This window comes from Tachysurus fulvidraco, chromosome 25 (assembly GCF_022655615.1).
Source record: "Tachysurus fulvidraco isolate hzauxx_2018 chromosome 25, HZAU_PFXX_2.0, whole genome shotgun sequence".
Classification (NCBI taxonomy): Eukaryota; Metazoa; Chordata; class Actinopteri; order Siluriformes; family Bagridae; genus Tachysurus; species Tachysurus fulvidraco.
In genome coordinates, this window is record NC_062542.1 from 3,534,463 (window position 1) to 3,549,048 (window position 14,586).

General features: G+C 39.5%; 1 protein-coding gene and 1 long non-coding RNA gene across 3 annotated transcripts in view; one reads left to right on the forward strand and one right to left on the reverse strand.

Moving 5' to 3' along the window:
- The window catches only part of ube2e2 (ubiquitin-conjugating enzyme E2E 2), a 26,081-nt gene continuing 11,495 nt past the window's right edge, over positions 1–14,586 (forward strand). The window contains exons 1-3 of one of the 2 annotated variants that reach the window (XM_027157724.2): positions 1–153; positions 5,232–5,414; positions 9,488–9,538. In XM_027157724.2, the coding sequence (XP_027013525.1) occupies positions 5,239–5,414; positions 9,488–9,538 (227 nt within the window). In that variant the 5' untranslated portion in view covers positions 1–153; positions 5,232–5,238. Of the gene's footprint in view, positions 154–330; positions 565–5,231; positions 5,415–9,487; positions 9,539–14,586 lie in introns of those variants that run through there. The other variant, XM_027157726.2, reaches the window with a different exon arrangement.
- LOC113649773 overlaps positions 11,833–14,586 on the reverse strand; it is a 17,972-nt gene continuing 15,218 nt past the window's right edge. The window contains exon 3 of the long non-coding RNA XR_003442225.2: positions 11,833–12,303. This is a non-coding gene — a long non-coding RNA (uncharacterized LOC113649773). The remainder of the gene's footprint in view (positions 12,304–14,586) is intronic.

Below are 14,586 nucleotides of genomic sequence, written 5' to 3' on the forward strand. Positions count from 1 at the left end.
GAGGCGGTCTGCCTGCTTCGCTTTCTGTTATCGGTTTTTTACAGGCTTCAGTTAAACAGCGAGGAAACGAGGGCGAGCGGACGGCCGAGCGAGGACAGCGATTTACCGTCAAACAAAAGCGCTTCGGATTGAACGTCGACGACGGCTCGACAGGTAACGTGACTGCGTGCCACCCGGTGTGCTCGTGACGCGCGTGAAAAGTGAATAAATGTCTCGCGAAACTGTTTTTCTCTCAACGAGGACATGCGTGTGGGTCGGGACGAGCCTGGCTTTCCCGCGGTGTTGCCAGATCGCTACAAACTCCTCATTTAATATGCTACTTTTCCTCGAATAGAGAATATCGCTAAGGGTAAAACAACAAACCGTGCACAAAACGACTGATCAGATTTAGGGTTGTTTATGAGTTTTCGAAAGATATAAGAAGGCATAGATAAATAAACTGCATGTAACATAAAAAAGTGAATAACTCCCGAAAGGCCATGCGGTATAAACAGTGATTGATTTGCATAAACACTGATTGCGTCCTGGAGAGAGGAGGAAACCTATAGCCACACCCACCTTCAGGTATTTATCATAGCAACATAATCATATTACAGCCTTATGAAATGTTTGGAATTCATTTGTAAAGGATTTAGAACAATTACTAAACTGCAATTTATCCGCACAATCTGGCAACCTGAGTCCCTTTGTGTTAATGCTGACCACTTTGGTCATTTCGTGCTGTTTTTTGGTTGCTCGCAGGGTTGCCAGAACACACCTCTGTTTAAACTAATAATCATTTTTAATGATTATTAAAACAAAAACACCAGAGTTTTGTATCTGTATATAAATCAGAAAATCTAAAGATTTATTTTTCCAAACAGAATGCAATTACAATTACTAGATTACGATTTTCAACAACATGGCAACCCGTAGCTGTTTCTCGGTTGTTTGCGTTATTTGGCTTGGACCAGTCGCTCATGATGCAGGTTACAGCGGTGTATCAGCATTGCAGAGTTGCCAGATTGTGTGTTTATGGCTCATTACACAAAAATCAACCCCAAACTTTAACTCTGGGATCATGTGATAAGTGTGAAACCAATTTGAATAAAAAAAAAATGTTTTAATTATGTCTTTGGTCATGAATTCAGACCGGTGGTTTTAAAATGCATAATGTAATGTAAAAATTGTAAGAAATGTGCATTAAAATCTGTTTGTCTAAAGGCCATTGAAAGGAAAATAATGTTCACCAATGGACATAAAAAGATGTCTTTTTTTTTTTTTTACCTCAAGCTCACATTTGTTCTCAGACACCCAACCGTAAACGACTACAAACTCCACTTCTTCACCTGACAAAGCATTGCTACAATTGTACCTGTAATATTATACGTATTATACCTGCTACTATTGTACCTGTAATATTATACCTGCTACTATTATACCTGGATGTAATACCAAACAACCAACAGATTTATGTCATTTTTTTCAGTCTGTTGTTCGTTATCGCACGTTACGGCGTACAGATTTCAAGGTTTGATCAGGATTATGTCATACAATGTGACAAGAAATATTGTTAAATCAGTCCATTGGTATTTTGTCAGCTCTACTGACAAAACCTGTCTACTGATAACCTGTCTCACATTATGAGGTGACACTACCAGACCTGGCAACATGAACAGGATCTGCGTTTGCCTGCTCTGCTAATTATGTTCCCCTGTTTCTCTCTGACAGCCTTCACACCCCCTCCTTCTTTTCTCATTCTGTTAGCGTAGTTCTTTTTTTTTTCACCCAACACCACAGACAGAAAGCAGCGCTGATTTTTCAGGGCCACCTGTCCGGTGTTTTCCGATCTGCTCCTTTAATCTACGCTGTAGTGCGTGCTGTAGCTCTGACACGTGTATTTTAACCTTGTAAAAGATGTGTTAATGAGGTGGGGTGTTGTGCGAGGTGTGTTCAAGCAGGAAAACAAACAAATGTGCCGTACGTTATCATACGACCATAACTGGCTGTGTTTACAGCACAGTTCAGTATTCAGGATGAGGAAAATTTCTGTCCAGTCGGTCTGTCTATTCATCTGTCTATCTTTCAGTGTGACCATTCATCTGATTGTCTGTCTGTTTGTTCATCTGTCTGTCTGTCTGTCTATCCTTCGGTGTATCTGTTTATCTGTCTGTTTGTTTATCTGTCTGTCTGACAGTCTGTCTTTCTGTTCATCTATCTATCTATCTATCTATCTATCTATCTATCTATCTATCTATCTATCTATCTATCTATCTATCTATCTATCTATCTATCTATCTCTGTCTTTCTGTCTGGCTGTTTGTCTGTCTATCTGTTGTCTTGTCTCTCTGTTTGTCCTCCTTCTCTTTGTCTGTTTCCAAGTCAGTTTATATGCATGTTTGTCTATCTCTTTCATTCTATCTGTCTCTTCAAATGTCCATTTTCCTGTTCATCTTCATCTCTTTGTCTGCCTGTCTGTCCATCTCTCTGTCTGACTGTTTGTCTCTCGGTCTGTTGTTCTCTCTGTTATTGCCTTTCCGTCTGTTTGTTTTTTTAAGATGGTCCATCAGTCTGTTTGTCTGTCTTTGTCCCCCCCCTTCTCTCTCTCTTTCTATCTCTCTCTCTCTCTCTCTCTCTCTCTCTGTCTCTCTCTCTGTCTCTGTCTGTCTGTCTGTCTGTCTGTCTGCTTATCTTGCAGTCATGTTGCAGTTTCAGTGGCTGAAGTTTTAGCAGTGTGAAAGTTTCCTGAGTCTGAGCTGTTTAACAGCTGTGTTGTAAGTGACTTCATCTTAACAGGCCTTTATTCATCTGCACCAAGACTCAAGCATATCACGTGATATAAAAAAAGAAGAAAGAAAGCTTGAATACAGCTGAAACATTGGCATTCGCATCGTTGATTTCATACACGCACAGACATGTTTATGTAAAGTTTTAGCAATGTGCAGGCACAAGATTATATACAATACTTCCTGGATGTAAATTCTTCCATAAAATACTAGCTAGCTAAAATTCTGACCACAATTTTGCTATCTAAATCATATAAAATAATGCTATATCTATATTCCTGTGTGTATTCCTGAACATTGAACTGCCGATTTTCCTACGATAAAAAAAATTATTTCATTACGATTAGAGCAAAAATAATTTCAGTAGACTCTGTTTTTTATTTATTTTATTTTATTTACTTTTATTTTAATAAATCCTTTACAATTTAAGGCAAAATCCAGTCTTACATGTGAAGTGTTTTGCACTGAGAAGAAAAGGATGTGTGTTCAGTTCCCACAGGTGCCAGTAGATGTGGTTTTTTTTCATCTCTTTATCTATATTTGCTGATAGAAATAGAAACGGCAACTATTTTTATTAGCAGCCATTTTTTCATTTTACATTAGCATATCAGATACATTATTTGTCGATACACAAAATCCTGAGGGGGAAAAATGTAGAGAAAATGTTTCTGACTGGAAAATTGCTATAATTACTCGAATTTAGTGCCTCAGCTACAACAAACCAGGACTATCGTTTCTGACTTCATAAAATATCGTGACACAGAGCAGTAACTGAACTTAGGTGATTTCTAATCATTTGATTAATTGAGACAGAAGATTGATATGAAAATAGAGAATAGGTTTTCATTTTGTCAGTTGATTGACTTCATTTGTGGAAAAAAACGTTCAGTAACTGAATCAAAACAATCTCGATGATACCGTTTGATTCAGTCTGATTTTTTTCCCTCATCCATATTCTGTAAAGATTTCACACACCAGTCTATATTTTCTCTCCAGTCTTCGCCTTAATGCCTCGTTTCCGTTTTGAAAACCTCCTGAAAGCGAGCCGATTGGGGCCAGGTCACGGCCGTTCCATAAATAACAGATGGAAAACTTTTCCTCATAGTCACAACATGATCTCTTGTGCAGAAATCATGGCGGGATTTGCGTTAAGGAGTCAGCGTATAAAGAATTCAGCAAGCCCAGGGCGCTGAAATGGAAATAAATCACCAGCCATTCAGGCAGCGCTCACTGGAAAATGACACCAACGCCCGTTATCTGCGTAATCAACTATTAATAGAGAAAATTCCATTTAATCCGATTGTTAAGGGCCGAGTCAAAAGGAGTGGAAGTGCAGACAGATGAATGGCACTTAATGTTAATCCCTCTAGGTGTTAAGACGATGTTAAGTGAGTCACGATTCTAGAGGTTTTAATATATTTCTGCGAAAGCGCTGCTGAGTGTTGATAAATTATCTTACACGATGATTTCGTATGGTGGAGAATCGGCGTAATCGAATATGACTAATAAAAGTGTCGTGGTGATACGGTGAAGTTTTCTGTGAGAATTTGTTTATTTAACGTTTTTGGAAGGAGTCTCCGATGTCGGTCAATACGGTTTCCTGCAAGGGAAATGTTTCAGGACAGAGGAGTTTTTATTTTTATTCTTTTCTTGGGGCTTTTTACACTTGGTCACTTCATGCACTTTCTGTGATCAGATAGTTATCCGATCGTAAAAAGACCAGGTCTAAATGCCCTCTGAAACGTTTTCGAGACTGATATAAATCCGATCATTCGAACCACTTCAGGAGGTGGTCTGGGATGCATTTCAGATGAAACTGGACAGGTGTAAATGAATGTGGTTGTTCAAGCCAGATACGTCAGCGCTATACAGTACTCCTCCCAAACCGAAGTACGTCACTCGCCTGTGATCTTTCACCCAGGCGTCTCGTCGGGTCTTAAAATGCGCTGCTGCCGCCAGCGAAAATGCAGCAAACAGTAAACACTGTTTTTTGTAGCATAACTGTAGTAACGAGTTTTTTCGTCTTCTTTTTGATCGCATTCTGAAAACCGCACACACCAAAGCATGCTCCATTTCAATTATCCCTTAAATGAGGTGAAATATATTTGCATTTTGTGCGGGAGTAGCAAGATCGGATCGATATCCGATTCGCCGAGACGCATTTATGTGGCCTGATGTAAATGGAACAGTTTTAACAAATCAGATAGCTATCGGATCAGAGAAAACACATGAACTGACCACGTGTAAAAAGGCCCTTGGTTTCTTGAATAACATGACAAACATCAATTTTAGTCTTATTAATTCATGACTAACTGCTTAAATTTTTTTATTCTCCAAAATATGACTTGAATATCTGATACTTTGATCTGACAGTTTCTGAGATAAACGATCCTCTTGACACCGTAGCTCAAAGGGACTCAGTGTCCGGTGGCACAGATTGTGGCTCAAGACGTTGCTCTGTTTCAGGGCCAGGATGTCCAGCGAGGTGCAGAGAGCAGACGACAGCCCCAGCACGAGCGGTGGGAGCTCGGACCTCGAGCAGAGAGAGACGGCTCCTCCGGAGCAGGAGCGTGAGCCGGCACAGCCCAAGAAGAAAGAGACCAAAATCTCAAGCAAAACTGCAGCTAAACTGTCCACCAGCGCCAAGAGGTTAGCTTTCATACTTGATGTTGTACTGAGTAATCCTGATTCTATAAACAGGTGAAATCTGTTCTGGTTCAGGAGAAGTCGACGTTCTTGTTGCCGTTCTCAACCTAAGCTCCACTTGTACATCTAAATCGCTCGTTTTTACCGTACCAGAGGCTAAAAAAATGGAATTTGCTGCTGTTTGTTTTGTGTCCATGTTCAGCACTGAGTGTCTTTGTAACATCTCACTACATAGAGGTGGTTAGTATGAACCTTATATGAAAGTAGACACTCAGGGAAACGTAACAATTTGTTTTGTTTCACCAGTATTTTTGGTTTATAAGTAGACTACTATTGGCGATCTATGATCTATAGAAAATGTCTGATATCACCTGGTAGAATGGAGTTAAATATCCTCTCTGCATGCTGCCAGTGCGTGACATAAAAGCCACTTTGATTAACAACATATTGAATGTGGTGCCACTGTGTAAAAACCGCCTCTTAAGCTGAACGCCAAATCGAATGAAAGCTAATGGAAGTCGAATCATAATCTGACAGCTGAAATTATTATTTTAAAATGCTTCGTGAATCAATTTCATGTGCACAGAACTACATAAATAACATTTGGTAAAAAAAAAAATCTCCTCACCATCTCCCCGCTCTCATCTCAGCCAACCCCGAGGGTAAGAACGACATTTTTATGGTATTTTCTGGTCCTCGTTAAAGCGATATGTCAAGAACGAGTGTTTGAATGTTTTGTAGGATTTATTTAAACGCATCACTTTAACTAGAAGATGAACAGATTCCAATTTGGAATTGATTCAGACAGAGTCACGGTATCGGCAAGGTCAAATGTCCGAAAGGGTTTTTTTTTCTGTAATAGCTTCCATCCTGTTTGAAGTATGTTTTAAGAGCCATACAAATTACTAACAAGAAGAACTGGACTTTGCGGAGGAAGATAAATCTCTAGCAATGATACCAGGTTTCACGTTTTACTTGTTAAACTGCCTAGTGCTTTATTATCCCTTTAAACCACTAAACTGGTGTTCCGTTCTGCCGGCAGTATAGAAATTGGCTTACGCGACATTTTAGATCAGTATAAACGAAGGGATTATTTCATAGGAACAAATTTTATATAAAGCGAGTCGGTACGAGGTTGGCTTTCAGTTTGAGACGTGTTTTTTTTTTTTTTTTTTTTTCGCCTGTTGGATAAACCTTACACAAAATTTTACTAGTTGAAGATGTGAAATATGAATAGAATGAATTACCATTATCGGTTCATTAGTGGTTAAGGTGTTGCACTACTTATATACTTAAGGTTGTGAGTTTGAATCCCAGGTCCACAAAGCTTCCACTGCTGGGTCCCTGAGCAAGGTCCTTAATCCTCAATTGCACAGTTGTAAAAAAAAATAAATAAATAAATCGTAGCGAATAAGGGTGTCTGCAAAATGCCATAAATGTAATGTATATAAAATCTTCTAAATCTTCTAAAATATAAAATTTTTGTGGAAAAACAACCCAGCATTTTTTTTTTTATTTTGATTGATTTTTTCTTTCTTTGGATATCTCACCCCTAGTAGTCTAGATAAAACCAGAAATACTTTGAAAAACAAAGCACAAATTCTTAAAGTCCTGAGCATCTTCTGCCTCTTTTCCACTGGAAAGAACCGGGTGTTGGTTCAGAGCTAGTGCTGGTTCAAAGTTGGTTCCACTGGCGAACCTTCTAAGAGCCGGTTTGCCTTTCCACCGGCTAGAGAGCCATCACAGCGCCGAGTGTGACGTCACCGTATACGTGTCACGTGTCCCAGCAACGTTAGCGCAGCAGCGGCAAACACAAACACAACAACAATGGCGGATGTTGCTTTACTGTTAATGCTCATGGCTTTGCGAACCTACATTGGCATCCAAACGCGGCTCCGTGTAATCTGTATAAACGGAGGTTGTAATCGATAAAGTACATTACGTTATTTTATCGTTAACACAGAAACAAATTTAGCCTTAGCATGTAGCTACCTACTATCATGTGTGCTAATAATGTATCATATCGCGGTAAAGTAAAAATGTATTAAACATTAGTATACTTAAGGTACGTTATCAAATGCGTTAACAGTAGCCCCGACCACAGGCCCTGATACAAGCGGTTCTTAAGTCTAAACCAGCAACGTTTTGGTGCTACATAAGAACCACTTTTCCTGGTTTGGAGCCGGTGCTTTGGCGGTCGAGACAGAAAGAACTGGTTCTAAATTAGGCTCTGGCTCCGAACCAGCACTCAAACTGCCTCGGTGGAAAAGGGGCATTCTTGGAGTGAACGACAAAGACGTTCAGTGCTGAACACTGACACAACCAAACATTAGTGATAAAGACAAAAGAAAGAAAATTTTGGATTGTAAATCAATTTTCAGAGATTTTGTCGATGTTAGGATTTAAAATATTGTACACAGATTTTAGATGGACAGGGTGCTGCTTTTAAAGGAAATCATTCTATAGTTATATAAAGCATAGTCAAATCTAAATGAAATATTGATGTAACAAAATTATTTTTTCTCATTAAAGTATTTTTTTTATTTAACTTTTTACTCCCCCCCCCACTCCTCTGATTCGTCACTCCGATCCTTCGTGAACCCGCTGAGCTTTTTTTTAGCGTAAGCAGTAGGATTCAGCTGTCAAGAACAGTGATTTACTGCATGTGACGCTTTGAAATCATTATGTTAAGCACAGACTATGAGGCTTCGCTAGGTAATGAAGCTGTCAATGCGGTTCTGTAAACCGAGCACGGATTATGAGTCATCATACAGATTAAAAAATAATAAAAAATCATTATTAGAATGTGGCAAAAATATCATGTATTATTACACTTGGCATTTTATTTGATGGATTTAATAAAGAAACAAAAGCAAAGAATTGGGGGAGAGAAAATCAAATGGATTGTAAAGCTTCTTATTATTAGCTCTAGCTTCTGTGGGGAATAAATTATAGACTGTTTTGTTTACAAGATTTTTTGTTTGTTGTTTTGTCTAGTAAGGGCAGGTCAACCTGAGGAGCACTCAAAATGCTTGTAACATCCAGTAATTAGACATCAGAGTGATTTGTTTTGAAGAAAATTCTGTGGAAAACGTCTTCCAGATGGAGAGGGTTTGCGTCTTCCGCTTTGTTTAGCTGTATTCTTTTATCTTAGCAACTTCAAACAAAATGAGAAAATGGTTGAAATAATAAAATGATGAGTCATGGTGAGTCGTTTCACATCACCAAGTCATTCGATTCTTTCTTGAAACAATCTTTCCTCAAGTGTTTTTTTTTTTTTTTTAATCCTTACGTAATTATTTGTACATGTACACAATATACGCCGTTTCCATTGATGTTAGCGGTTTACGTATAGAACAGTTCTTGTGATGCAGGTATGTGATGCAATACGAATAGAAATGGAACGTGAAGCCTGTGAGAAACGTGGACTACCGATTGGAAGGTTGTGAGTTCGAATCACAAAGTCGCTCTGGACAAGGACGTCTTCCAAATGCTGCAAACGTAAACACGTTGTATGTTATTGTCGTCGTCACAGTTTGTACCATTGAAACAAGATTAGCATCATTATCATTGCCTTCTAAAAGCCTTCAATCTTGTATTTAGGAAGAAAAAAAAGGAAGTGGTCAAGGACGTTATTTTGGTGTTTCATTTCTGACCTTCCCCTGAAGCGAGCAGGACGAAATTACAAACAGTCCCCAAAGCGGTTGATATTAGAGATCTGTTTCGCAATCAAACGAATGCTAACTTTTTTGTGAAGATATTAATACGACGGTTGAGTTAAAGCTAAAAGAAGCCAAGTGGTTACACAGCAGAGCCGATGAACTCCGTATACCTCAGTCACCTGGGAGTCCTGTTTTAGATCAGACAAATAAAAGCTCTCTCCAGCCTGGAGATTTCCTGACAGATCATTCTGTTTCTTTTAGATGTTCATTTGGTCGCGAAGCAGTCGACTATGGTGTAAATCTATACGCTAGTTGAACGCATTGAACGCAAATCGAATTGTACATTTAAATGTATTACTGTCTTCAAGATCAGATTGAATATGGCCCCTAATGTGTCTTGTTGTTGCATTGCAGGATTCAGAAGGAGCTAGCCGAGATCACTTTGGACCCCCCGCCTAACTGCAGGTACGCTATGATCTTTACTCAACACGCTGCCACTGCAAGACAGTGAGACAGATGGAAAACCTTTTACATTTTGTGATGGACAAATTTAGGTAATCAGTTTGTACAGTTTTGAAACTATTCTCAACTTTCAGGAGCACAAAGAACAAGTGACTCCAAATGAGATGAAAAGACTGAAAGAGGTGGAAAGAGAAATGAAAAGAGAATGGAGAAAAAAGGGAAAAAGCATACCAGACACACACACACAGACGCACGGATCGAGCAAGACCTTGCCATCTACTCTGATAAGAATTTCACAGAAAGAGGCTGAGAGGAAGAAAAAGGTACAAAGACAGAAAGAGAGAGACCGAGATATACACAGAAATCGAGAGGGATGCATAGAGAGAGATGATGTGTAAGACAGACACAAAACGAGAGCTAAAGACAGAAAAAGGAAAACGGGAGACACTGCAAAGAGGGAGAGAGAGAGATGAGAGTAAGTAACACGAGGAATAGGAAGACTGATCGAAAGAGACCGGGTGAGAGAGGCAAAGTGACATACCGAAAGATACTCAGACAAACTGAAAAAGAAGGAGAGAGAGAGAGAGAGAGAGAGAGGAAAAATGAGAAACTGATGAATACAGAGAGAGAGTGAGAGAGAGCGAGACAAAATGAGAGACCGATAAAGACACGGAGAGAGACGGAGAAGATTGACGGGGAAGAAAGAGAGAGAGACAGAAACACACAAACACTCTGGATGACCGAGTGAGAGAGAGACTGGGAAAAGGGGAAGTAATGAGGAAAGAGAAAGAGAGACTGAGACAAATTACAGGAAAAAGAAAGACACACAAACACACACACATACAGGATGACATTGTTTGGTTATTATGTCCTTATTAGCTGCTTGTTGTTCAGATGAGTGAGCATTTGACAGACAGGCCACATGCACTCATGCTACAAAACTCCAACTCCCATGAGTCTCTGCGTGAGACGATCGGGCTTTTAGCAAAGGAGTAACACACACTGACAGTCATTGATTATCACTCTGGTTTATACGGTTTGAGTAATGGCCACATTCAGAAACCCATTATGGAAGGAAATGAAATATTTTTCAGGAATATGCTGAAAAATCGAATATGTTTGCGCACTCGCACGGAGTCATGTGTCGATCGTGTGTATGACGTGATTACGTTTGAGCAGCTCCCTGGTGCAATATTAACTATAGATAACTATAGATTTGTCTCTTTTTTTCATCATCGCTGTTTGTTTACATTGTGTTTCAATTCCCAGGTGCTGGTTAGTTTAATTTAACAGCTAGCATCGTGTTGGCTCGCTATCAAAGCGCGATCTTTTAATGAGTTCATTTTAAGGCATTATATTTGCCATTCTAGTTTAATTCATAAGTGTTTTTATCTGTTTATTTTCCTGTGATCTTATCAAAAGAAAGCCGAGTCTTTGGCTCACGTTGCTTTTTTGCTATTCCGGTTTCTATCACCTGGAAAAATGAGCAACCTTTTACACTTTCCCCAGGATCAGATGCTTTTCATTCGAACACACTTTTAGCATCTGAGTATTCTGCCACTACATAATTGTTGCCCTGATTAAGTCTGTAAATCTCTGTAATTTGGTGTGGTGTGATCTAAAGTTGCTGGAGATTATGGCTCTTTATATCAAAAATTTGTTGTCATAGTAACAGGAACAGGAAAAAGTTACAGGATTTTCATGTGTGCGTATGCGCGCGTGTGTGTTTGTTTTTTCCTGGTATTAAAAGCCTTATTATGAAACTCCTAAATGGTGTCGATGGATAATTGTTTAGGAAGGGATACGAATGTTTTCTCGATAAGATCAACGATTTATGCAGTCTCTCTCTTTGTGTCTCTCTTTTACTCTGTGTGACTCTCCCTCCCACAGACACAAATGATATATAGAGAGAAACAGAGAGACACATTTTTTATATATATATATATATATATATATATATATATATATATATATATTTACAGAGAGAAACACAAAGAGAAAATAAGCCTGATCAACAACCACATTCTCGAAGCGAATCCGTCAGATCTCGGTCTTTAAACGACGGAATCTCTCAAATCTGGAAATGTTTTTTTTTGGAAATGTCTCCTTCAAATGCTAAAAGTGCTCTCATCTCCTCTATACATTACAGCATTCCTGAATCGATGTAGCGCTCAGACACGATGTAGCTGCTGTAATGATACGTTACTGCAGGCACTGATTTTGTGTGTGTGTGTGTGTGTGTGTGTGTGTGTTCTGTACCATCATTAAAAGGATTTCAGCGAGGAGACAAGAGGCGCTTTTTCAGATCGACTGTGGAAAGAAAAGCTCTTTATTACATTACATTACATTGTCAATGCTAAGCTGCTTTGCAACTGGTTAGCATTTAAGACAAGAAATAACACATCACAAGGCAAGATATGAGACTGTTGAATCGAATTCAGATTATCAGCGCTTTGCGTATCTCTTTTATTTCCTCCGAACGTGATCGTTTCTGCCGTCGACGTCTTTTTCTCCGAGCCGTCTGATGGAAAAGCACCCCTGTCCCCCCCCCGTGAAGCTTCACGCTGTTGATTAGCGGCAGAGTCCTGCGGGAATCAGCCGGAGGCCACGAATCTAATCCATTTTTCACATCCTGGCTATTAACTGCAGCAGGGAGCGTTTCCATATTCATAAGAGGGAGGAGAAGTGCACGGGGGTCTCAGCGGGGTGGGGGGTTGGGGGTAACGTTCAGGATCAGTATTTCAGAGGCTTTCTCTTGAGCTAAGGCACTACAGAGAAATCTATTAGCTCACGATTCAGACAAACACAAGATGACAGTCGACATGAAAAGATTTCTTCAGAATCAACAAACGTGTCATTGAAACATGGCACGATTCAAGGCCGTGTTGAGTTTAGTATTATTCTCACACTGTTATACATTATACATTGACGCATTAATAAATATGACAATTTCAGTAAAACAAGCACTTAACACATAAATGTAATTAACATTATAATCTCTTGATTTGTGCCATTTTGCATTTGATTCTAATCCCCATTATTTTAGGGGTCCAAGCACCAAAGGTTTAGATTTCTTTTACAGCCCCAAAACACAGAGAGTAGAAATTTAATCTTATAGGACTGTTATGAAATTGGGGGCATGGAAGCCTTTATTATCACCACATATACATTAGAGCATTTCAACTTCACGTAATTAATGCAACATAGCGAATAACGAGGAGTATAATGTTTTTGAACGTCTCCGAAACAGGTCTGTTCCCCTTTTCTCTTGTGTTATAATAACTACATACAGTTGTTCCATCATGTTGGAAAAAAATAGTCATTGATTATCACTATGCTGACCCTAGAGACTCCTTCCATATACGTCACACAAACTGATATGCCGCCATGCATGTCCCTGTGTAGGTTGTAACTGTAAAAACATTCAATGTATTAGAATGAGCTCATTAATATTAACCCGCGATTGGCCTCGCATCAAGAATTCCTGCCATAGCTTCTGTTCTTAAAAATGTCATGGTATGAATTGTGACCATTTTAGCGTTCGTGGTCTTTTGTGGTAAAAAGAAAGATGATGAATCTTGGTACTGTATGTGACAGAAGTCAAAAGCATTCATGAGAATCCATTACACACTGGATACTCTGTTTCGATGCCTTCCTCTGAGGTACAGTTGATCAATACACACGGCTTGCAGGTTTATTTTTGCATCAGCATCAGGATAAACTGCACCGCTGACGAATCCCAGCTGCGGTTCTTAGCATATAAATTCCGCTCGCCCCGAAGGAGACAAAGTGCCGAAGCTTCTCGCATCATACTCGTGTGTGAGTAATGGTTCTCACGATTCACTTTTCATCATAGCCGTGTTTTGTTGTTTCATATTTCAGGAGTTTAGTTGCTCAATGCAGCGCATGCGAAGCCTGGTTATTAAACTAACGATCAGTGATGCATTATGCATAAGTAGCCCAGAGCAAGAGGTCGGCTGACGGTTCTCGCCGCTGCAGGCAGATTTAACTGAATCAGACCTTCTTTTCCTCAAAGGACACCCCGTTCCCTTCCTCCTCCCTTCTCCCTCCGCCCCCAGCACACCGATACGCATGGAAAACAGATTACAAGAATAATCAAAACACCAAAAGAGGTTTTATCATGCTCCTTTGCAAAATAGAATTACCAAAAACCCCCGAACCCTGGAATCCGCCGGGGGCTGATTGCATTTATTTTAAACTGACACCGAAAATTCTATTTCACCATCTGTGTCCTTGAGAGACTGGCAGTAATAGGATAGGCTCTTGGCCTTGGATAGAGCAAATATTTCCCTCTTAAGCGCTCGTTTCAGCACTAATTGCTCACATCTAACTGTGGCATTTGTGGTAGAGATGAGCTTTATAGTGTATAAAGATCCAGGGCAGACAAGGACTCGGAGTAGTCGTCTCTCCCCTCCTCCCTCTGTGCCACGGATATAATTGGTGGCGGGGTTGTTCACGGTCAGAGGAAGAAAAGATTGCTTCATTAACTTCCCGTTTTGATAATCACCGCAGGCCCACGGTAATGGGAGATCTTAATGGATTGAATACGGCATTAGAAAAACTAGACGTTTTGCATGTCTCCGTGAGATTATTTAAGATTAAAATGTTCTTCACAAAACACAGAGAAAAAATGATCAAGGTTAATGACACCCTTTTACTGATATCATCTTTCCTGAGAATCTTCTGCATGACGTGTCCTAGAATTAGCGGCCTTCTTTTTACGGAATCTGATTATCAAGCCCGTCGTCCGTGTTGACTCAAATTCTAGGGGTTCCAAGTGGCCATCTACAAAGACAATAGTTTTCAAAATAACAAACTAACGTTTTAAATTTTCTCAGCACCTCAGATGCCGAGATATGTTTGCCGTTTTAAATTTGTTTCAGGTAGCGAATGTATATGGCTGATCGACCACCTGAGGATGAAAAGAAACGCTGGAATTTTTGGAAAAAAAATATCAAATTCTTAAATTTGATATTTTTCAAGTCAATTTTTCAATTCAGTTTATTTGTGTAGCACTTTTAACAATTTCG